Here is a 24938-nt window from a genome sequence, read left to right as displayed (position 1 = left end):
TGGCCCTAGCCTCCCAAGCAGCCCTTTGGCGTCAATGGCAGATGCCATTATTCCTTTGCAGAGCCCATCTATATTGTGTCAGGGTGCTTTTTTTGCAGCCAAAATATGACCCCCATCTCTTGCTGTTTCAAAGCTTTCATTTCATGTTTGCACTGACCGTTCCAAGTAATGTTTTGTGTTTAAGCATTGCACGCAGGTCTAAGCTCCCTGGCACAGCAGACAGAACTGAGGGGTTGTGAACTCAGTTGAGTGTCAAGTCCAGGCTTCTTTGTTTTGAGATTATGTGTTAGGGCCTGTTTCTGGCCAGGCAGTTCGCTAGGCACAGATGAACCGCTCATTCCCCTTCTTAGTTCTGTGAAGGCATCTACAGGCTCCACCAAGGACAGGCCTTCCAGAACCCTGTTCCAAGAGGTTGCCGTACAAGTGGCTCACATGTTCCATAGCAAGTGCTGTCTGCTCACAAGAGCTATGGAGAGAGGGTCTTTGTTCCTCTTGGGCTCCCAAGACACTTAAGACAAAAGCTATGGTGTGTAACTAGGCAATTTCAGGATTTTAGAGATCTCCTAAGCAGCGCGGTGAGTTGTATGTTCACACAGCATTCCCTTCTCCACAGACACACCGACTGCAATGATTAGGCCGGACCCACCACATCCTCGCGAAGGCCAGAAGCTGTTGCTACACTGTGAGGGCCGAGGCAATCCAGTGTAAGACCTACATGCTCCCCTCTCAGACGCTTCCCTAGCCCTAGATGGTCATCTTCCCTGTACATCTCCCTCCCATCACCTCTGCACAGTCTGTGCTGAGCCTTCCACCACCTGACTCTGTCCCATGATATCTATGCTTTGTCTGTTTTTCTTCAAAGTAGCAGATAGTGGTGTCCCCTAGTTTAGCACCTGACATGTCTCAAAGGAGCAAAGCTACAATGAGATATAAGTTAGCAAACGGCCACCATCTCTAGAATGAAGCCCAGAGGCCCCTTCCTCTGCCTCTGGATAGCTGAGTGGCTCTGGCCTCTGTGACTTCCTGAGTCTCATCAGATAGGTTTTGATTTCCCTGCTCCCAGTTGTTCTCTCTTTAGTTCTCTGCCCTATGCTTTCCTGAACACTGCTGATTTTTCTACCTAACAGCCCCCAGCAGTACCTGTGGGTAAAGGAGGGCAGTGAGCCACCCCTGAAGATGACGCAGGACAGTGCCCTCATCTTCCCCTTCCTCAACAAGAGCGACAGCGGCACCTATGGCTGCACAGCCACCAGCAACATGGGCAGCTACACGGCCTACTTCACTCTCAATGTGAACGGTGAGCCCTCTTCCAGCTTCTGCTTCTCTGTCCATTCCTCACTGTCATCTTCCCATTCCTGATGGCTTCCCCTCAGTATGACTGGGAGTGGAGCAAAAAGAAAACAGCCACCAAGGAGGGCCCTGGGGACTTAGGCTCCAGGACCACCCAGGAATGTGTCCTAATGAGAGATCAATAGTAGGGAGGGCTCTTGTCTGCCTTTGCTTAGGATCAGTGGCTCTGTTGGCACCATCTCCCATCCCTGCAATCACTTGACAACAAGAAGAATTCTGCAGTGCAAGTGGACAAGGGCTGTCCTCCTAGTTCTCTTCCTAGAACCATGTATGGGATGTATGCTGCTGCTGTCTTCTTCTCAAGACCTTGGAAATACCATACTGTGTCCAGGCAGAAAGAAAGAGACAAGATTGAACTAGGTTGAGAGATGGTCAGATCTCTTCTCAGAAGCCATCTTCCAGAAGAACCAGGGGACACTCCTGCTCTAAAGCCCTTCTCAAAACTAGGATGACGAAACCCAGCTTTAGGAGAAGTGACAGGCTCGCACAGAGGGCTCTTCATGGCAAATTGGCAGGGGATATATATGATCCTGGTGACAGTGGTGTCCTGCTAGAAAGTCTTACAAACCTTTCTGTACCCTAGAGGAAGTAAACTGTTGCAGGAACTTCAGAGCTTCTCTGACTCGAAATGTCCATTAATGTAGTAGGAGGTTGGGGACCACAGCCAGGCCTCCCAGGGACATGAGGCCTGAGTTCTTGGGACCAGAATATCTAGATTGGTGATTCTCACTCCAGGGATGGAGCTCAGCATGAGGGAGCTGCCTCAGTACCACAAGCAAGGCTATTGTGAGATGCCAGGAACAAAGACAAAGCACTGAGGTCCAGACTCTCCCCCCAGATTTCTCCAGACCAACTCTGCTGGTGACTGGCCTTGACCATGAGAGAAAGTTCTTGGGCCTTGCAGTTGGCTATCCTGCTCATCTTCCCCTCTGCCCTGTGCTGAAAAAGCCAAATCCAGGACGACCTGTTTGACTGTGTCTGCTGCCAGTGCTGACGCCTGGTGGTGGAAAGAGTTCCTGCATCTCCTTCCAAGAGCAGCCTGTCTGAAAACCTGCCAGGAATGAAATCAAATTAACCTAGAGGAGCGGGGAGCGGCCTTGTAACTGATGACCAGAGAGGTCATTTTGACAGTGGAAACCTGTGCTTTTCTAAGGAATCTCCATTTACATGACTATCCAGAGGATTAACTTTCCGTATGTGCCACCTCTCCTATACTCCCTGGGAGGGAAACAGAAGGAAAACTACTCCCACTTGACTTCCTCCAAGTCATACCATCACAGGCACCCCAGAATCTCATGGAAGACCTGGGCCCATCCTCTCCTCCCTCCCAGGCAGAGCATAAAAAAAACCAGAGCACAAATGTTTTCTTTTCAAATAAGGCATAGACAGGCAAGGAACTAAAAAGCTGGCCCAGTCAAGCTTGAGAAGACATAAGGTAGGAAAGAAAAAATGCAGAAGGAGCCAATGAGGCATCAAGACTCCAGCTGAGCCCAAGGAAAAACAGCAGCTCTCCCATGGGTGGGAGAGCCCTAGCTATGGCTAATGTAATCTTGGATTCTTCAGGATGGTGTCCTGTATACCACCTGTTTCGGATGCTTGGATCCCTGAGGATAACTGGGCTGTCCCTGCCACACCTGACCCACAGTCTATGTTGCTCTACTGCTACGGAGGGTAGATTTTGTAAAATCAATGGCAGAGACACAACCATCCTAGGATAAAGCAATTCAGACCTTGCCTGTAAACCGTGAGAAATGTGGCACAGTGAAGATGGAATTCCAGGCCTCTTTGTTGGGTCAGGATTAGAGGTTTTGGGTATTACTGCTGGAGGATTTGGGTTTTACTGCCAAGAAGGAACATACAGAGTCACACGATCTGTCATTTTTTTGGTAAGATGCTCTATGCTGTCCGAGTGCTCAATTCTTAACTCCATCAGCTTTCCATTGCTCCTTCCCTATCTGATCTCAAGCTAATGGGTAAAGGGGCTGAGATGCACCCTAGAAGAACTACCTCGGAATACCAAGCAGACTGGTGGGGAAGAGGACATGAGAGATGGGGAAATAAGACTCTAATAGTGTACAAGTAAGACCAGGGGGAGAGGGATTGGAAAGTAATAATCTTTGATCAATATCAAGCTACAATGCCAAGGACTCTACTTCAGTGGTTGAGTGGGAACAGATCTATTTATTTATTTATTCATGAGTACATCAATTTTTTAAATAATTACTACATTCCAGGCCTGGGTGACAAACTGGAACACAAGCTAAGACCTGTCCCCTGGCTGAATGTAGCCACTCCATTTTCCCCAGGGCTGTGCCCATGCTGTGCTCCGTGAGACTGTCTGAGTTCTCCCCAGACCCGACTCTGTGCTTCCCCCTCCCTGCAGACCCCAGTCCAGTGCCCTCGTCCTCCAGCACCTACCATGCCATAATTGGTGGGATCGTGGCTTTCATCGTCTTCCTGCTGCTCATTCTGCTCATCTTCCTGGGCCACTACCTGATCCGGCACAAAGGTCAGAGGCTTCGGGAGGGTGTGGGTGGGGTGGGGAGACCAGCTGGGGACAGGCAGGAAGAAGAAGGCTGCAGGAAGGATGTCTGGAGACTCACTCAGCCCCATGGAGTGTTTGAGAAAGAAAAAACTCCAACCAACCCCTCTAGTACCAACCCTGTGATAACTGAGCGCCACCAACCCTGTAGCAAAGCCTGATCACTTGGTGATCATCCAAGTGAAATCCAACCTTCCCACTCAGTCAGCTGCTCCTGCTGCTCTGCCTCCAGGGTCTCTGCTGTGAGACCAAACGCTTCCGAATCCATCTCTAGCCCATTATTTCCTGTATGGTCTCTTCTGTCTGTTGAGCTTCTTCCCTTCTTTGATCTTACTCCCTTTCCTCACTCCCTTTTCTCTCTTCTTTTTTCTTTTACCTTCCTTCTTATGTCCTTGCCATCTCCCTTTTCCCTTCCTCTCAGACTCTCTGCTCGGTTGTTACTCCCAGCCAGCAGCCCAGCTGCACGGGTTGGTCATACAGGAGCCAGAGCTCAACTACATTGCTGAGGAAGCTGACGTGGCAGTTTCCCCATCACCACCTTGCACGCACGCGTGCACACACACACCTTTTCCTTGCCTGTATTATAGATGAGATTCTAATTCAGGACGGCGGGATCCATTATTCATGGGGGTGTGGTCAGGTGACGGATGTTGGCAACAAAATGCAAATTAAGCAAGATGGGGTGGGAGAGAGCTCTAGGCAAAAGGAAAATTCGTGGGCAATGCGTGGGTGTGCGGGAAGTGGGCAGGGTGGCCCTCGGAGGTTTAGAAGCTGCTCCTGAAAGGTGGCGCCTCTCTCTCCACACAGGCACCTACCTGACACACGAGGCAAAAGGCTCCGACGATGCCCCGGATGCTGACACGGCCATCATCAACGCAGAAGGCGGGCAGTCGGGCGGGGATGACAAGAAGGAGTATTTCATCTAGGGGCGTCTGTCCACCTTGTGCGCCCCCCAGGGGCCCCGTGGGGACTGCTGGGGCCATCATCAACCCGGACTTGTACAGAGCGACCCCAGGGCCGCCCCTCCCGCTTGCTCCCCAGCCCACCCACCCCCCTGTACAGAATGTCTGCTCGGGTGCGGTTTTGTACCGGTTTGGAATGGGGAGGGAGGAGGGCGGGGGGGAGGGGAGGGTCACCCTCAGCCCTTTCCGTGGCTTCTCTGCGTTTGGGTTATTATTATTTTTGTAACAATCCCAAATCAAATCCGTCTCCAGGCTGGAGAGGCAGGAGCCCTGGGGTAAAGAAAGCAAAGCAAAGAAAGAAAGAAAGAAAGAAAGAAAGAAAGAAAGAAAGAAAGAAAGAAAGAAAGAAAGAAAGAAAGAAAGAAAGAAAGAAAGAACCTGTAAGGTTAGGAGGAGAATGAAAGTGGAGCGGGTAAGGAGCAGCGCTGGTTTGGAAGTAGGGGCCCTCCCCAGCCCTGCTATTTATCCTCCCCTACAGAGCAGCTTCCTAGACGTCTCCTGTAACCCAGGAACAAGAGGGTTGGTTGTAAGCAGAGGCTAGTGGTGGTCTTCTTCTGCTAGCCACACACCTCAAGCTATGGATAGGGAGACAGGTGTCATCAGGCACCTCCTTCCACCAGAATGGGAGAGTCCCAGAAGAGATGTGACCCGCACACAACGTGCCGCCAGTGTGGGGACCCTGGGCCTCAACATGGGGAGGATGTGGGTCCCTTTGTAGAAGCTTAGATTTGGAGAGAGAGGATGGTGGACATGGCTCTTTCCACCCATTGCCTCCCACAATGAATGGAGCCAGACCATTTTCACAGAAACTGGCCCGGGGGAGAGGGGAGCTTGGCTGCCCCTCCTAGCTCCAGCAGCTGTGGGAGAGGCGCTGCTCTGGGGCCTGAACTGTGTCTGCTTCCCCGGCCGCCGAGGGGCCCCTCACTCCTACCCAAGACCCCCGGACTGTTGCACGGCAACCACTCCTCCCATGGCATTGCTCAGCAACTCTTCCTCCAACCTGTGCCGCCTGCCCGTTCCCCCTCCTTCCCCCATGCCAGCCCTCTGTCCTTCCTCCCTCAGCAGCCAGGCAGACATAACAACAACAAAAATACTAAAAGGAGCTTCACCGCACTGAGCTGTTTCCTGCCCAAACTAAGGGAATAATGTGAACTCCGTGCGTGCATGTGTGTGTGTGCACTCGTGCATGTGTGTATATGTGCAAGTGTTTTGGGTGTGTGTATGTGTTTGTCTGTCCAAGTGATATGCAGAGAGCTATTAAGGAGGAGGCCCAGGGCCCAAGGATCCTGAGCAGGTGGACCTGTTAATGGACATGAGATGGAGTGGAGGATTCCTAGTCAGGGTTCATACCTCACCTGCCATGTCACTCCATGCCACGCACAAGGCCCATCTCGGGGAAAGGAGTCCCAGGATGTGTTTTTGCCCAGGTGTGCATTTCATCTCCCTGAAACACACAGCACTCAGCCCTCCCTTCCCATCTCCACACCATGGAGTCAGTGCCACAGCCTTTGCTATGCACTCCTCAGGCCTCTCCCTGGCACTGACCCTGGATTTCCCATCATCTGTACTTGGAGGGCTGGGTCCCCACCCCTGCTTTTGGTTCTCTGTCTTCCTTCCTTCTTGTGACTGAGCTGGTTGCCGTGGAGATGAGGTTGCTCAGCCTCCCCATCCTGCTGGCCTGCCCACCTCAGATCCTGGATGCTCTTAGCATCACACTCCCCTGCTCCAGCATGTCCTCCCTGCTCTGACAATGGGCATGCAACACAGGGTAGCTGCAGTCCTGCAGTTCTGCCCACTCCTTCTGTTCAGGTAAAATACCCTCGTGAATCTTCCAGCCCCCAGGGTAGGGCCCTGGGCACTGTAGGCAGCCCCTCATCTAAGCCAGGGCCTCCTCCTCTTGCAGCAGGCAAGGGAGCATTGGGCTCCTTGTCTCCCAGCACTCGCTTTTGGGAAAAAGACTTTTCCTCTTTGAGCTGAACCACTCTGTCCATATTACACAGAAGCCATATTTGTACTGGGGGCGGGGGGGGTGAGGGCCGTTGTGCTGTGTGTGTCTGTCCATGGGCGGGGGTGGGGGAAGGGGCCAGGGATCGTGTATCTTTATAATCTTTCTAACTCTCCTGTGCTAATCTCAGAGGGGCCACCCTCAATATATCTGGATTATTCGTGTCGTTCGGCTGCCTCCTTTCTGCTGCTCTTACTGCTGCCAGGCTGCATGTACATAAGGGCCACTCTGGTATCCCTGGCACCAGGCACCTCTAGGGGCGAGGCATCCTTGCCTTGCCACTCTTCCATAAGGGAGATAAATGTCTCCACCTCCTTCCGCTGGGACTCTGCTTTCCAGAGAGGGTTTTGGGTGGGGCATCAGACTGCCCCCTCTGCCAGCCAATGCTGAAGGATGCTGGGATGGAGGAGGAGAAGCCAACAACACTATCCAGGAAAGAGAACGTCACCAGGCCTTTCCCAAACTCACTTTTCAGTCCCCTCTGTGTGGAAGCTGAAACTTGACCTGGTGTCCTGGGAGAGAAGAGAGAATTTCTACAAGGTGACCATCCTTTTGTACCTGGATCTACAGTGCTGGGCCCCAGGCACTCCTTTGTGAATGAGACAAAGTCCTGAAAAGAATTGGGGTCAAAATATCCCATGCTTTCTTGAAGGAATGAAAGTGTCTCCTCTCCTACTATATCTCATTGTTGCTGCTTGGACCCTGAGATCACCCCTCCCAAAGCCCAGGCTATATCTCTGCATCCACGAAAATAAAATGCAGAGGTGGAGGAGGCCACAGCAGAGACCCTGGGAAAGTAGCAGGGATGTGGCCACCAAAGAGCAGAAACATTGGGTTAGGAGGCCTGCAGGATAGATGCCCTCTGTGTCTGCTGGCCAGGGAGATAGCAGCTCCACTCCCTCAACACAACTTCCCATATTGCTAAGATGCCAGGCCAATATAACAGCTGCAGAGCCTTTACATCCCACAACAGAAATATGAATAGAGATTACCTCATAGGCAACAGTCCCATTTTAAAATATGCTATCCCAGTGTCCCCTAGAGCCTACTTCAATGTGTCAGACCATGTGTTCTGCTTGGTATGGGAGATGCATTCACTGCGCCCATAGGTGGTGAGGCAAATGCCCAATCGCTCTCTGAAGCAACATCACTGGGCAGTCTTGACAGCCCCTCGGCCCTCCCTCCCTCTCTCACTGAAACACCCATGATTCCAGATAGCGACGCACACACCCAGACACCTAGTACCAAACATTCGGATGTGTGCCCACTGATACACAGCGAGGGCAACAGATAAACAGTTACGTCCTACCCACCCTGATACACACAGAGCTCCTGCCGACTTGCATGCGCAAGCACAGATCCAACCAGGACACCGGCACCATCGACACACCTTCCCTCCCAATGCACACAGCCCTTTGGACCTTGCTGGGCTCCTGTTCAAAGGGATGGGGAAAAGTGACAGTCATCAGCTGCCTTTCTCACCTCAATTTCCCAGCACCCCTCTTATCTCCACCTCACCAGTCACCCCGGCCCCTCTTCCTTCCTCAGACTTGCAGATTCCTCTCTTGCTGGAAAGTCTCCTGGTTTCTTCCTCTCCATCTTCGGGAAAATGCTTGCCATCTGTTCCTTGCTGTGTTCCTCTCCCGAGACCCCCCTGACCCCGTCAAATGCAATCTCAAAACAGGAAGCTCCGGGTTGGTGCACAGGCTGACCTGAGGCTCGGGCAGGCAGTGGGTGTGGGGTATGGCTTCCTGAGTGCTGCGCCACGGCCCTGCCCAGAACCCGAGGGCCTTCATTAGTCCTTGGCACTTATCAAGGAGCCACAGCCGCTGACAGAGCTGCAAGCCCTTCTCTCCTCCTGCCCTGCACCCACAGTGCCATGGGGAGCTGCCTGGACCGGGTGAGTGTGGGGTTGGACTCCGTAGCGAGTGCCCTATCTATTTGCTCCTCAGTCTGAGTTTGTATACCTCTTCCCTTTTCTCCTCACCTCTTGACTCTTTCCTTCTTTGTTCGCACATTTAAAAATTTCTTTCCCTTCTCTCCTTCCTACCCAAGTCTCCTACCCTATGCTTTCTCCTCTCCCTTTCCTCTTAGCCAGGCCCAGGCAGATAAATCCCTCCTTACCTGCCCTCTGTCCCCAGCTCCTCCCTGCCTTGCCAGGCACTCGGTGCTGCCCCACTCCGCAGTCTTCCTGCTCTGCCCTTTTCCACCATCCCACTACGTCCCCACACTCTCTTGTCTTCCCAGCTCTCCCTCTCTCCTCTCTCCTGCCCTCCCTGGGGTCTGGGAGGTCACTAGGGCCTCTGATTTCCCCCTCTGGCTGCCTCCAGGTAAAGCCCTCCTTCTCACTCGACATGAATGGAAGTCAGTTGGATCTTGGAGACTATTCATGGAATTATTCCAACGGTGAGAACACCAGCTATGGACGCTTCGAAGACTACAACTGGCTGGATTCTGCTGCGCCCTGCCATTCCTGTAACCTGCTGGACGAATCCTCGTTGCCCTTCTTTATCCTTTCTAGTGTTCTGGGTATTCTGGCCAGTGGAGCTGTCCTCTTTGCGCTGCTTAGACCTCTCTTCCACTGGCAGCTCTGTCCTGCCTGGCCATTCCTGGCCCAGATGGCAGTGGGCAGTGGCCTCTTCAGCATTGTGGTGCCCATTCTGGCACCAGGGCTAAATAGTGCCCAGAGCACTATCTTGTGCCACCTGGGCTACTGGATCTGGTACAGCTCCGCCTTTGCTCAGGCTCTGCTGATAGGGTGCCATGCTTGCCTGGCCCCCAAACTGGGCCCAGGCCAGGTCCCAGGGCTCACCCTGGGGCTCACTGTAGGACTTTGGGGAGTGTCTGCCCTATTAGGGTTACCCGTCACTCTCGCCAGTGACACAGCTTCTGGGTTCTGCACCCTGTCCTACAGCAGGGGTCTGGGCGCTCTGCAGTCCACACATGTTGTGATCTGTTTTGCCATCTTCAGCTTGTTGCCCCTGGGTTTGTTGGGAGCCAAGGGGCTGAGGAGGGCATTGGGCAGGGGTCCAGGTCCCTGGGTTGACATCTTGTGGATGTGGTTCATTTTCTGGTGGCCTCATGGAGTGATTCTGGGGTTTGACTCCCTAGTAAGGACCAAAGTCTTGCTGTTGCCCACATGTCTGGCCCAGCAGATTCTGGATCTGGCGCTGCACCTGGCCGAAGCGCTGGCCATATTGCACTGTGTAGCTGCCCCTCTGCTCCTGGCCCTGTTCTTCCACCAAGCCACTCAGTCTTCCTTTCCTTCCCTGCCCCTCTCTGCAAGACGGTCTTCTCATCTGGACAACGATGGAGGCAAAACCTAGCTCTCCTCCCACCTGTCAACCTGAATTAAAGCCTGTGCTGCTTCAATAAAGTGGGTAATCTCTTATTTTGTTTAACGATGAAGAGGAGAGACAGGAGAGTGGAGCAAGAAAGAGGTTTCCTGCTAGTTTCTTGCAGGGCTCTGCTTCTCTGGCTGGCCTCGGGGAGAAAGTGAATGACTTATAAACATTCTCAGGGAACACAGATGTTCTCTGAGGTGTGAGGTTACTGCCTTCTCCAGGGTGGAGATAAGAGGAGCCTTTTGCACACTGCAAAAACCAGAAGACAAAGCTTCTTAACAGGTTATTAGAGAAGAGAAGCTGTGAGAGATAGCAAACAGAACAGGAGTAGAAACTGGAGAGAGAGACACACAGCAAAGAATGACAATAAAACCCAAAGCAATAGTATCTCTCTCTGCATGACCTGTCCAGCACCCCCACACCCCCATCTTGTCTTCTCTCTGCCTATATTTAGAGATCAGAGTGTTGTGAGGGCAGTGGGCGAATCATAGGAGACATTTCTTAGTCCAGGACACAGACCAAGACAATTCGGAAAGCAGTTTCCTATGAGTCAGCTTTCACAGGATCATTCTTCAGTATGACCCTGATTCCCATGTGTGTGTACGCACACGTTCACATGTACGTCTGTCTTTCAATGTTAAACCCACAGCCATGTTAGATGCATGCATGTCACGATAAATGTGTCTGACCCACACGTAAGTGTGTGCACCCTGACCTTCCTCAGCGCCCCTCTCCTCATTAAATTCTGCACCCGCCCCTGTTCTCTGGATAAGGAAGCAAGGTTGATGACTCACTCCTTACCCAAATGAGTTCTTTTACTCTGGCTTTGAGGTCCAATTCTCCGTGTAGGCTATGAAGAGGGAAGCAAAGTCGAGAAGTTGTGAAGGGTGGAGAAACTTAAAGGGGGAGGACCTCATCTGACTCATCTTCTGCCTGGAACTCCTCAATTTCCCTTTCAGACCCCAGCTCCTGAAATAAACCTTTCTTCCCCACACAAATCTTTCCTTCTACTTCTCACACTGTGCCCCCATATACTAGGCACCTTCTTTCCCAGTGGGTGTTTTTCTGGCTGCTGGATCAGGATTGTGGAGGCTTTTCCTCAGCCCCTCCCCTGCTGCATTTACGTGATGATTGGGAGTAAGTCCCTCTAAATGTGGGGCACAACCTCTAGAGCCAACAAAAACCCCACCCTTTACCCAGAAAAGTCACAACAAAAGTTCCTCTCTCCAACCCAACTACAGACTGGGGCAGCTTGACGAGTGCTTAGCATCAACAGAATCTGGTTATGGTCATTTTTCAAAGATGTGCTTCCCCTGGCATCTTCCCTACAAGGACTCTGTGTGACTCAGTGGGCTTGGGGGTAAGTAGGAGCATGCTGGAGGGGTGCAGAGATGACTTTCAATATCCTAGGCAGAAGGGTGCAAAAGGCTTGGGGAATTTTTCTGAGTGGGCGCCTTGAGAAAGCTTCTAAATCTCCCACCTTCTGTCTCTTCTCAACGGCCAGGTTCAGCCCCTGATTGGTGTGTCACAAACTGAAAGGTGAGATTTAGGGACAGATTGAGCCACGGGAGACATTCTGAAACAGAAAGGAAGAAAAAGAAAGTGAAGAGAAAGGAAATAATTTACAAATCTAAATTACACACGGGCCTTCAACCACAGCTGGCAAGTAGGTCCTAGTGTGTAAGTGTCTTCTTTTATTCTCTCTCCAATCTCCTTTCAAAATTATCCCTCCAGCCCCTGACCACTCTCACAATCCTACCAGATGCTGTCCTCCTCCCTTGCAAGGGACTGAATTTAGAGGCTGACCTAGTTGAGGGGAAGGCGGGGCTGTTTCGGACTCCCTGAATCTTCCAGTGTCAGCCTAATGCAGAGGAGGCTTACCTTAAGACCACTGGGGTTGTCTTATCAGCTCCCACCGTGCCTCCAGATAGAATCTCCTCATGAAGTCCAGGTAGAGAGAACCCAGGCTCCCAGGAAACAGTCTTGCAGCTATCACATCCCTCACAAAGAAAAAGCCCTGGCAGACGCCCGCAGCTAGTAAGAGGTCGGAGTGGGCTCGAGACAAGCATCCTCACACTTACCTCTACTGCTCCCACCCGGCTGGCCCTGCCTCAGTCCCGTCAGGGGCTGCCCTTTCCCTGCTTTTGTCGGTGCTGCATCTGAGACTAGTTCTTCCTTAAGTCTAACTCTGACCTCAGTCGTCTCTTTAATGCTTTCCTCAGGGACCTGCTACCCATGTCCATTTAACTCACTGCACTGCTACCAATCAGTCTGAAATTGGTCTGAATCTGGCGTCTTTTCTGCAACTCTTCAGGAATACAAATCCTGTTTCCTTAGAATCCTTAAGAATTTAATCTGAAGGTTGGCAGGGACTTTAGCTGTATATGACTTATTGGGCCTCCTGGCTAAGAAAAAAATCCTCTCAGAAAGATGAGAGTCAGGGAGGTAAGCTCCTGGGCACTCACAGAGCCCTGGGGAGGGTCGATTTGCATTAAGGAAAGAGACTCATTTCTTGAGGGAAGTTTGAACATCACATTGAGGCTCATATTTCATATATTTCAGGCTGTGACCTCTCTCTTGAAGGTTTAGGAAACAAATGCCCTGTCCTCACACTCTCTTTTATTCATTCCCATTTTCCAGTCTCCCATTCCTATATCATCTTTCTCCCAATATCACTCTCAGGGGAATTCTGATTGAGGACTTCACTGGGATTTCAAACCCAACTCTTGACCAACTCTAATTGCCAAGGATTTGCATGAAAACCATTGTTTGCTATCTAATTATTCTGATAACAGTAACCCGCTGTCTGGGCACAAGGAGAATCTGTTTTAATTAACAATAATGTACCTTTCAGATGAATGTGACTGTTTAGGTTAATTAACAAGTCCAAGTCCTTCCAAATCATCACTTAGACATCTCAGTGATTTGGGAAGGAGGGATGTGAAGCACCTGGAGGGGCAAAGACTCGGAGTTGTAAAAAATCAGCTCAGCAAAAACATGTTAACTTTCTTCTTTCCTCTCAGTAACTACTTAATGAAAGCAAGAGGAAATCTCTAGGACACATCTACTAGAACACTGGTTAAGAGGAATTTGAGGACAGTGGTTGAGGATAATAAGTCAGGCATCTATCTATGTCACATTATATTTAGGAAATCTTGTAGACACATCTTTACAAATGAAAGGACAAAGTCATTATAATTCTCAAGTGTTCGTTTTCTGGTTATTTGCAAACTTGGTTTCTAGCACAAGAGTCCTGATTTCTCCCTTGCTGCCATTTCTTCCCACCTTTTCTCTATATGCTCCTACAATATCTAGGGGCATTTAAAGTTGCCTGCTCCTTGAGATTTCCTAGATAATGTCTCAAGACAAATCTATCCCCCTCTAGAGAGTAATTTTTATACATTTTTTTCCAGATAAATTCTCTGTGTCTTGGAAGAATATTTTGTATGTAGCTCCAAATTTCATCTTCTGTCTTTCTGATCTTATGGCATAAGCTTTGTGTTCTCTTTCTAAATCAGACATTACTAATGTCTGGATTTGGAGAAGGGAGACAGACTATGTCTTAGAAAATTTGGGGAAAGTTATAGAGTCTGTCTTCAGGCAGACTTGGTTCCTCCCTACTGCACTCAGTCAGCCCCAAGCACATTGTGCTATCTCACAGGATGACTAGGATCAGCCAACAGCTTGGTCTTTCTCCCCCTTGCTCATCAAACTTTATGCCCAGTGGCACCTTTTTCATTCTTTCAAAGGGCAAGCCTCTTTTCTACTAGAAAAGCCTTTGCACCTGATGTCTCTTGGGTCCAGATTTCTCTTTCCTGTGCTCCTTATCTGATGAACTAGCACCTTCTTATTTTTGGAGACTCCGTGCAAATATGGACTCCTGGAGTTCTGGCCTTTCCTGCCATGTGCTGGGACATAACCCAGACATCTCTGCACACATTTATTCTTTCCAGTCCACTGAGGCTGCTTCCATACATGTAGCCATGCTAAACCTGTTTTGCTCATTCACCTACAAGCTTACCAGTTTATCGCCTACCCACCCTTTCCTTCCAACACTAGAGAATAGGAGATCAAGACACTTTCTCCTTTGTGGCTGGCACATAGTCAGAGCTCAGTAAGCATTTAATAAATGTGCAGATGAATTAATTAATTTCATACGAATGAAGCAAGATTCCCCACTAATGAGGAATCATGATCCATTGGAGAAGAGACACAAACAAGCCAAAAACTGGTGCAGAGAATGGTCAAAAAATGACTTTCTTTCCCAAGTCCCCTGGGGTATCACTCTCCTGCCATTGGTCTTTTGGGGCAGAAGAAACTGAAGGACTGTCAGAACAAGATTTCTGGCCCCTGAACCCTTGTTCGATGTCATCTTAGGGCTAACAGAGCTGGGGGACTTTAGCAGGGAAAGGTGAGGAATGACTGTCAAGTTTCATCCACACTGGAGGAAGAGAAAGTCATAGGACACTCCTCCAAAGTTCGAGGACAAAGTCTTCTATTGGCTCAGAATCAAATTCTGAGTCCAACCGCACCTCAGATTTCATCACGCTTAAGGAGGGGCCCACATGCTTTCGAATCTAAAGGTCATTTCAGCCTCCATGCTGATTTCTTTTCAGTTTTTCCTCTTTTTTAGTTTAGTGCTCCTGCCAGCCTTACCCCTTCCTTATCTCTAAGTGCCACTTCTTTCTCTCACGTTCTGGCCTTTGTCTTCCCCCGTGGCAGTTTATATTTATTCAATACTGGGTAAATAAGTTAACCCTTTAAAGCACTTCAGGATGCATCAGAATGAATTGTGCTACTTTCCAGAGCTATGAGAGGTGCTGGCAGGTATAGAAATGAATCGCAGTTTAAGACACCGGCAGCTCCCTGGACCCATCTGGTCCCTTCTATTATCTTCCTTCCTTCCATGATTCTCAGATTTCCCGGTTCCCTTCTGAAAAACTCCTGGACATATTTGCATGGCAGAAGAGACGGAAAACTCCCAGAGCCCTCTGAGTCTCCAAGACCTTTCAGACCAGATGTCTATCTTACAGTCCCTGGTCAGCACCTATGCCACTGCCATATCCAATTTCTTGTGTGACTGAGAGAGTCACACAAGGAGGAATTGGAGAGAGAAAGTGTCATTTTTCTGACGGTTCTCTACACTGGTCATTGCTTTTGCTTGTTCTTCCCACTGGGCCTTGAGCCCTCCAGCATTTGGAGCCTTGGTTTATTCATATGAAATATTTTTATCATTGGTATAAGTTTATAATACATAATGATTCCATTCATCTTGAAGAATCGGTATTTGTACATATTTCATTTTGATCATTTTTACTTCCCCTTCCCCACACCCTCCCTTGTCCTTCCTTTCCTAGGTCCCCTTCCCATTTCCATAAAGTCTATCTCCTTGTTTCCTACCACCTCTCTTTTATTTTACTCTTCAAATTATTTATATTTTGGGTTTCTCATATAAGAGAATCCATGCAGACATTTATCCTTCTGTTTCCAGTTTGTTCACTTAGCATTATGGTCTCAGGTTCTATCCATTTTCCTGCAGATGGCTCAAATTTGACCTTCTTTAAGGCTGAGTCCTACTACTTATTTTTACTACCTAGGTGCATCAACTCCCAATCACTTTCCAGATAATGGAATAAAATAGATAAATGCTAAGCATTTCATGTACTGTTCTGGGATCTTTGTGTTATCTGATTCATACTTTAACCAGCTCTAGGAAGTCACAGAATCATTCTGTCACTGTCCTCATGTTACTGAATACTGATGTATGTGAAGAATACTGATGTGCAGCTGGGCATGGTGGTGCATGCCTGTAATATCAGCCCTCCAGAGGCTGAGGCAGGAGAATGGCAGTAAAGTTGAGGCCAGCTTGGGCTACATAGTGGGTTCAAGGCCAGCCTGAACTACTATATAGTGAGATCCTGTCTCAAAATTATATATATATATATACATATACATACATATATATATATATATATATATATATATGTGCAGAAGGCTAAGGTAACTTAACTGAGATCACAGAGCTAGGAAGTAATGGCTGGGGTCTGGACCTGGAACCTGATTCCAAAGTTCTGACAGTTCACCAGCACATAGAATTGCTTCTAGAGAGGTTTGTTCTGTTTATCCAGGGAGAGACTGGCAATTATGGTCTCCCTCTGCTTTCAAGCAAGCATTAGGAGACTGTCCTGGCTGTCTGGCTTCCTGGTCTTGTATCTACTTTTTAAATGATTATTTTATTTACATATTCTTGGGTCATGGCTGCCTGTAGCTCAGTTTCACAGGATGGGAGAGAATATCCATGATAATAAATTTTCCATCTGCCTTTCTCCAAATGCCCTCCCTGCCCGAACCCTGTTAAATTTTAGCATATTTCCCAGAGGTGGTCTTCATGTTTAAAACTTAGAAAAAATCCTTTTTTTTTTTTAGACAGGGTTTATCTATGTAGTTCGGGCTGGCCTTGAACTTATTACTGTATTTCCCAGAAAATAACACCAGAAAATGAGCTCTAGCATGATATTTACAATGCTTATAAGCCCTACCCTAAAAATAAACCCCACTTAAGATTGTCAGCCAAGAGTATGGAACAGCAGGAGAATGGGGAAAAAATAAGAACCAAGATACATCAGGTGCTGGTACAAATTCCCAATGATGAATGTCAACATATTGTATACCTAATAACAATAAACTTAATGAAAAAAAAAAGATTGTCAGCCAGATGGCTGCATTTAGTTTGTCTGTTGCAACACATGATATATGTATTGAATTGTAAAATAATAATATTAATATATAATTAAATATAAGTAAATAGTATTATTGACAATATTTTAAATAAACGACAATATAAACTATAATTTGGGTATTAGTAAATGCCCAAGCAGGTGCCTTTGCAGAAGAGGTAAATTCTTCTGTAAATAGATGAACAGGAGACTGATTGCTGAATGACCAATCCAAGTAGAGATACAATGCATGTATAATGTACACACTTGATAACAGACAGAGTTGGTTGTGTCTAAAATGAATCTGCATAATTCGATATGGCATGTGTTGTAATGGATTTGTGTGAAATAAGGAAACATTTTCTGAATTTTTGTACCTGCCATTTTTTGTCTCTTTTGTGTGGACAATCATTCTTAACTGTCATCATTTTTGTTGCCACTCCTATCTCCTAAGTCTTCAATTAACACTTGATCTAATGGAAACTTTGTGAAGCCCACCCTGCAGGAGGTTGAGACTTGGGTGAAGAAGTGATAGAATAAAATTGCTGACAGCTACGTAACCAATGCATTATAAGTGCACCACATGGACAGAAGCATTCATGTAAGTACAGCTTTATTGTTGGACACGAGAGATTGGGGTCAGTGGTTCTACAGGAAATGGAGTCCCAACCAATTCAGGCTGGAATCTGGGGTTTGCAGAGAGATGATGATGTTCCAGAAGATGACATGACCATATTTAAATAAATGTAGATTTTTGTACATATATATATATATATATATATACACACACATATACCATGTTTTGCTTATCCATTCAACTATTGATGAGCATAGAGGCCACTTCCAAGATTTAGCTTTTGCGAATTGTACTGCTAAAAACATAGAAATGCATGTATTGTTGTAATAGTATGACTTTAACTCTTTCAGGAAGCTACACAGAGTAGGAACACCTGGGTCAAATGGAATTTCAATTTTTAGTTTTTAAAAGAATCTCCATACTGATTTCCATACTGGCTGTACTTATTTATATGAAATCTTATGTGCAGAGAATACATAGGTGTAAGGAGCATTTGTCCTTACACACTCCTCCAAGGTGGCTATGGTAGATTCTGAAAGCCAATTACTTAGAGGAGACAGAATGGGTGTAGAGCACTGGAGAAGAAAGCTCTTTACGAATTAATTGGCTCACTCCTGTCTGTGATCATAGAGAAAGGTCAGGAAGAAGTGGACAGTCTCTGCTGTCAGCCTGGAGTTTTCCACATATGGAACCATGCTTCTCTTCCAGCCCATCATCCCTTTCAAGGCCGAGAACAGGGCTGCTCACTTCACAGATTTGGTTGATTGACAGGGGGAGATTCATAGAAAGCTTTGGAGAGTATGAAAGGAGCATGGGGAGGGAAGGTCATTGGGCTAGCAAAAGTTGCAGAAATTAAATAAAATTTAATAGACATTAATGCAAAACCTACATTTAAAAAAATCAATTGCACAAAACAGGATAGAGGAGAGAGAGCTCAACAGAAGTTCTTATAAAAAGACTCAGAGGTTTCCCTTGGCTACAGGCTAGCGATGAGTCAATAGTATGTGTGGCAGCCAAAAAGCTAATGCAGAGTCAAACTGCACTGAGATACGCAGTTTACAGGATACAGGAGGGGAGCTCACCACTCCTGCCCCAGACAGGACATATTTAGAATGGAGGGGCTCAGCTCTGGGTACCACGTGTGAAAAGAGCCATTAACAAATTAGATCTCCTAAAAGCCAGTGGTCAAGATGATGACAACTGAGAGAGCATGCCACTCCTGTATGGGGGTGCTGGACAGAGGGGAAGTGTGTGGGGAAAAAGTGGAAAATATTTAGCTCTCTTTAAATAACGGAATCGTTTTGCTGTGAAAGAAGCATTGAACATGTGTGTGTGCAGCTTCAGAGCTAGAAACCCTGGATGGGAAGAAATAACAGGGAGACTGGTTTTGTCTGAATGTTAGGACAAGCTTACCACAATAGGATCTGTGCCACAGGGGTGGGCTGTCACATTCTTGTTAATGGAAGAAAGAGAGGAAGCAAACAAGAAGGGAGGGAGGGAGGAAGATATAATATATATATATATATATATATATATGAGCATGCCATGTGTTCTACACTGAGCTATGCTCTTGTTTTAAAGTGAGGAGCATGACAGATGTGGGCTTGCCTGTGTGGAGTTTAGAGACCAACATGGAAGGCAAAGATTAAATACATAATCACACAGATAAATTGCAAATGTTGCTATGAGAGAAAAGAACTGGTATAAAAGGGAATAAGAAAAGAGGGTAGGAATAATTTGAGTTACAAGTTTTCAGTTACATAAAGGATTTGAGCTGAGGCAGGAGGGTAACGAATTCTCCGAACATAGTAGAAGATACCCTGTGTTTTGGGACAGAGCTGGAACCAGCCCAGTAGCTTCCTCTCCGGTGGCTGTGTGTCAGTCACCTGGAGAAAGATTTTCAGTAGTCTTTGATCCACCTCAAGATATTCTGAATCAAAATATTTGGTACCAGAGACTCTGAAACCCTATGATAACATGTTAAACGAAAGAGCTGGATGAAAATGCACATTCCTTGATCCCAGTATCTAGGTCTCACTTATGATTTTAATCTCTTTGTTTGCATCCTGGAATTAAATATCTCTAATTCAAAGCTTGAATACTTTTGTCTCTTTAGAATCTGGTTTACAGAACAATGAAGAAATTTCTAGCCAGATATGTACCTGACCTGAATTTTTGCAAGAGGTGGATACCATTCCCCTTGCCAAACACTTCGGAAAAAGTGTAGCTGGTGCCCGAGGTCCCTCTAGTGGTTAGAAGTTGTAACTTCAGCTCCCACTTCTCTTCCAGGCTCAGGTTTGGACAGTGAATTTGCTGATGGGGGCTCTAGGAGAGATGAAGAGGCCCTGTAAAAAGAAAGCAGATACATCTAAATATATGTTTTAGAAAGTTCTTCTCTAGAATTAATGTTAAAAGTAGAGGTGGCAGATCTCAGGAATTGTTTTACAACTCTCCCTGCCTCTTTTTGCTATGTCTGGGATGATCTAAATTTAAAAGGGGTTGAGGGATATATAACTAACAAATCAGATAGATCACTCCCCAGGATATCAGGACATTAATTAGGGAGTCATTTTTCATTCTCTGGGAAACACATAACATCTCAGTCTTGGGTGGCTGGATAGAGGTATGGGTTGAGTTGTAAGACTGGGTCATACCTTCTGTGCTATGTCACTCACTACTTTCCGAGTTTTAATTTTCTCCCCTGAGAAAAAAATCAGGTAATGACACTTGCCCTACCTAACTCACAGGTTTGATGTAAAAATAAAATGGGCAAGCAGATGTGAAAGCTGTAAAATGTGTTGCACCTGAGAAGAAATATTCTCCAATTAGTAGTAAAGAAGACTCTGCCTTGCAGGCAACTGGGGAAATGCCCACTCCCCTTTTGGGCCCCTCCACTGAAATGTAAGTTTTTCCAAAGGTAGGAGGACACAGGAGCAGAACTGTTGGGAATTACCCTCTGCCTCTTTCCTTGGATCTTTACTTAGCTTGGGACCAAAGAGCTACAGAATCTGCCTGAGACAGTGTTTAACAGGAAGCTCTGAGAAAGCTTTCCTTTAAAAGAGAAGCCAGCATGGAGATGTGTGTGTGTGTGGGGGGGGGGGTTCCTGTGTGTCAATGGAAGCTGTTGGTGGGCATTTTGCTGGCATTTGGGCTGGCTCGTGGGTAAAGCAAGTTTTATTTAGAGAAGATCATAAAATGTTTGTGGGCTGCCAAAAAGCAGCAGTCTCTCTGCATACCCTTTCTCATACCTCACCTTATTTCAGGGACTCTAAAATGACTGCATGCCAACTTTTCTCCCAGTCTGCTGCTGGCTGCTGTGGTTCCATTTCTTGGAATATGGCTCTCTGTGGGAGGTGGAGGCACTCAGAGCACTTGTCTGCTCAGCAACCATTGAACTTCCCCCAACTCAGTGAAACCCTTGTGCTTGCCACATGTCCTACCAATGCCACTCCAAGTGGATCACAATATCAGTGTCATCTGTGATTTCCTAGGAAACACACGCTCTTAGATGCCACTCCAGACCTGCTGTAGAATCAGAATCTACACTTGAACAAGATCCTAGGTGATGTGTTTGCACACTGACATTGAAGAGGCACTCCACAGTTTGTTGAATATTCAGTCTGACTCTGTCTTCATCCAGAGTCTTCACCTCCCACCCTGCCACCAGCTCATGTAGACAGAAAGTTCTGGCCCCTGAACCTTTCCCTCCTTCAATCTTCCTTTTGTTGAGACTCTACATCATCATTCAGGACTTTTCACACACGGGACCACCCTACACAAACACCTAGTTTCCATGCTTTAGAAAAAAAAAATGCCAGAAAACCATAGCCCCATTCTTTCATAGACTTCCTCTGGCCCAGAAATGTAAAACTTCCTCAGACCTTCCCCTCAACTGCACAGGTGTGGAGGGTGTGTGGTGACAGAAAACACAATCTTCTTTCCTTCATTTCTTCCTTTCTTCCTTTCTCCTGTTCTGGGTAGGAGGGACTTCTAGGAAAGGTGACTGTGGAAGAACTGTGAGAAGGGAGAGTAGAGTCAGAGGTGAGCACTGAGGAACTGCCCACAGAGGAGTTGGTCTCAGGCTGGCAAAGCAGTGCTTCTGCAGATAGTAGGCCAACCAAGGGATCGCCATGCACATAGGTCTCACAGGGGCAAGCAAGCTTGCTTACACATGGGTGTGCACAACACAGACAGTCTCCTGCTTTGGGGCCCTGTGTCGGAGCACCATGTCCTTTAGGCAGAGGCTATTACTAGTGGCCAGGCCCCATCTGTGTTTGGTGGCACAGACCCCACCTAGTCCGATCTATACTTCACACACAGTCTGTGGATGCCTGGAAGAACTGCTAGATCTCTCCAGGCCCTGGACTGGATCCTTCAGATATCCAGCACCCACAGACATTTTGTACTCTTTTGCATCTGACTCTAGTAAGCATTAACTAATATAGATATCTGTGTTGTAGTGTATGTATTAAAGACAGAGGAGAAGCCTTTGCAGGCTAATGTAATCTTTTTCTAATGTAGAAAAATGGGGCCCTCCAATCAGAAGTTAAGCAGCTTTTCCAAATATAAACTATTAGGAACCATAAAAATCTAAAATTTGAACTCAAGTCTATGTTCCAGAAAATCCTTGCTTCAAAACCCTTGCTCTTTTCTCTCTTACTTTCAGCTGGTAATAAGTCATAACAGCTCAATCTTGTTGCTATATTTCACATCCTAAATTCAAGCTGACCTTCTGAGAAGGATTGTAAGGTGAATCAGGTTCAGCCTTGTTGTTTTACAGATGAAGACTGAGGCCCAAGGTGAGCAAGTTTTCCATTTGATTGTGATACTCAGAGTAGTATGACAATGTCATCATCGTCATGATCTGGACCAGGTTGGGAAGGCCGGCACTGGGGTGAGGAAGACAGCAGGATCAGACAGCCCACCTTCTCCACATCAGAGCAAACTGGATCAAAGTTATACATGTTTACTCATCATGAGCCTGCCTAGGTGCCCTACCCACCTCCCAGCTAAGAGAGGAAGATGTCCAGGGGAACAAAGTTTGGTTCTCCAGCAGCCCCCTCCTCCCAAAAGGAGAACAGAAAAGAATTCATCATTTAGACCCCACTTCCTTCTGGCCTCACCACCAGGGGCCACATCCAGATGGAGAAAATAGTTAAGAGGGTCTCACATTTACATACATTTGCATATGTTTGCATATCCACACAAGAACATGTAGTTCATTCTCAGGCAATTTTCAAGTAAATGTGATTATTGCCATCTTCGGGTTGTCATGGATAGATTTTGCTCTTCTCACTTTGCTTCTCACCCGCCCACAGTTCCTGAGCCCTGATTCTGGCCCAGTGAGTGTATGTGTGTCTGCTCCTGCAAACACAGTGGGAAGGGCGCTCCTAAGCGAACTCAGGGACATGGAGCCCCAGCAGAGAGGTGGCAGGGACAGTCCACAGGCAGCATGGCTTCGCAGCCATGCTTGGACTGTAATGGCTATTGGGTCACATCTGTTCCGTTTGTGCCAAGGTGGCAAATGCATAGATTGAACATGCTTGGCAAGTTACAGGCTTGTACTCTGTGATGGTGTCGGGGCAACACCAAAAACCCTCTGGTGCAGGAGGCAGTGGGCAGATGATGAGCACTACATAAACTGTGCAGCCGAACCTCAACCTCTGAGTTCCTTTAGAATCTTTCCCTCATTACTGTATTACCCCACATCTTCTCACCTTTTCTTGTAGAATCAGCTTTTCCTACTATTTGGCTCACAGTGGGTCCTTCCCAATAGGCTTTTAATGGTGCAGGGGCTCAAAAGGACCCAGAGGGGTGCCTATTTGGTCTTTGAGGCTGTCAGTATGCAGGCACCATGAGTTACTAGGAAAACACAGGAAATAAAAGGACAAACCAGTTCCTTGCTGTTCTCCTTGGCACTGAGAAAAGAGTCTGAGAAGCAATAGACCATCAGGACTTTTCTTTGGGGGAAAAATGCTTTTTGCTTATGATCTCTGTGTGTTTGAATATTCAGCATACGAGTTGAAGGAGAGTACTACTTTATAAACTTCATAGATTCCACTTTCTCTGGTGTGAATTTGTGAACCAACTCATCAACAGCTATCTCCTGTGTGCCACAGGAAGCTCTGAGCTGGAACATAGTAGGGCGTCATAGATACTTGCAGACGTGCACTGCAGTAGAGATACAATACGGCTATTGTGGGATTCAGAAAATAAAAATGTACAGAGCCTGCCAGCTAGGAACTCAGAGTCCATAAAGATACTTGCAATATTTTATTAATATTTAATAACAGAAGGAATGCACACAGTTGATGTTTTTGTTCAGACTGCTATAACAAAATACTATAAACTGAGTGGCTTATGAACAACAAACTTTTTTTTTACAGTTCTCAAGGCTGAGAAGTCCTAGATCAAGGTGCCAGCAAATTCAATGTCCAGTAAGGACCAGTTTTCTGGGTCCTAAAAACCTCTTCTTGCTGCATCCACAGGAGGTGAAGGGGATGAGGAGAGCTCTGGTATTTGTTTTGTAAAGAAACTGATCCTAAACCCTCATGACTCAGTTCCATTTCAAAGGCCCCACCTTCTAAATCTCATATTAGGGGTTGAAATTTCAACATAGAAATTTGGTGAGGGGCAGGACATGCAGGCATTCAGTCTGCAAAAGTCATGAGAGAAAAGCCAGTAAAGTTAGAGACCAAGCTTAATTCCCAGCTGTGTGACTTGGGCCAAGCCATAGAAATTCTCTGAGTCTCAGGTTCTACTGAAAATGGACTTGCAAGCATGTATATTTAAAGGATTAAATTGACCAACATGTAAAGAACTTAACACATTATTTGGCACTGAGTAAATTTTTAAGGTATTAGCTCAAATATAAGACAGGCATAATTAAGTAGGAAAATATGTGATTTAGAGTTGTACAATTTTTAAATTTAGAAAAAAAAAGTACAAACTCTCTAATCCAGTGTTTCTCCAATAATGGTCTGTGGATTGCTGCCAGTTTTTGACAATTTTTATTTCCAGTCTGCAGCAAAATATAAAAACAGAAAGGCAGTGTAACGGGAAACTATTCTTTCTTTGGTGTTCAGTGTCACTTTTTTTTTTTGTGTGTGTGTGTGTCACTTTTTCAATGAGCTAATGAAAGGCAGGTGGTAAATTGCTAATCTTATATCATTCCTCCATTTATTATTACTGATCCAGGGTGCTGGGAAACCCTGTACACTTGAGAGTTCAGACAGGGTTAGGAAAATGCATCTAACTGCTCTCTGTATGATTTCCTTCAGATCTTTGAAGTCAGCAATCAAGAGGGAGCTAGCCACATGTACAGAACAGCCTTGGTTTTAAACTCAGCTCTTGCTTTGTTTGCACATTGTTTCTTCCTCTAAACATTGGCTAAATGTGGTTAGGAACATCTACCTTGGAAGAATGTTGTAGGGATCAAGGAA

The 24938-nt window shown here is 46.8% G+C and overlaps 2 protein-coding genes across 5 annotated transcripts in view; both read left to right on the top strand.

Moving 5' to 3' along the window:
* The window catches only part of Cadm3 (cell adhesion molecule 3), a 29772-nt gene extending 23805 nt beyond the window's left edge, over positions 1–5967 (top strand). For 2 of the 3 annotated variants that reach the window (XM_004858762.4, XM_004858760.4), the window contains 4 exons: positions 614–704; positions 1128–1297; positions 3734–3859; positions 4700–5967. In XM_004858762.4, coding sequence (XP_004858819.1) covers positions 614–704; positions 1128–1297; positions 3734–3859; positions 4700–4818 — 506 coding nt within the window. In that variant the 3' untranslated portion in view covers positions 4819–5967. Of the gene's footprint in view, positions 1–613; positions 705–1127; positions 1298–3656; positions 3860–4699 lie in introns of all 3 variants that reach the window. The other variant, XR_015443025.1, reaches the window with a different exon arrangement.
* Positions 5968–7222: 1255 nt separating this feature from the next.
* On the top strand, positions 7223–17287 carry Ackr1 (atypical chemokine receptor 1 (Duffy blood group)). 2 transcript variants are annotated; one of them, XR_015443026.1, is made up of 3 exons: positions 7223–8759; positions 9190–11563; positions 11708–17287. XR_015443026.1 is itself a non-coding variant. In XM_087190986.1 (2 exons), the coding sequence occupies exons 1-2, from the start codon at positions 8739–8741 to the stop codon at positions 10183–10185; spliced, it is 1017 nt and encodes a 338-aa protein (XP_087047112.1). In that variant the 5' UTR covers positions 7223–8738; the 3' UTR covers positions 10186–17287. The 2 variants fall into 2 exon arrangements, 1 of the variants encoding a protein (XP_087047112.1); XM_087190986.1 differs by having other exon boundaries at positions 9190–17287.
* The last annotated feature ends 7651 nt before the right edge of the window (positions 17288–24938 follow it).

The sequence above is a fragment of the Heterocephalus glaber genome, unplaced genomic scaffold (genome assembly GCF_053883595.1).
Source record: "Heterocephalus glaber isolate CG9 unplaced genomic scaffold, H.glaber_assembly_v1.0 deba00001561, whole genome shotgun sequence".
Lineage (NCBI taxonomy): Eukaryota > Metazoa > Chordata > Mammalia > Rodentia > Bathyergidae > Heterocephalus > Heterocephalus glaber.
Note: the sequence above shows the minus strand (reverse complement) of the source record. Positions and strands in the feature narration are given on the sequence as shown.

Excerpts from the sequence above, each read along its gene's own strand:
- Ackr1 (XM_087190986.1), top strand. The coding sequence starts at position 8,739 with ATGGGGAGCTGCCTGGACCGG. Across the intron at positions 8,760-9,189 it reads TGGGGAGCTGCCTGGACCGG|GTAAAGCCCTCCTTCTCACT; the intron begins GTGAGTGTGGGG and ends GGCTGCCTCCAG.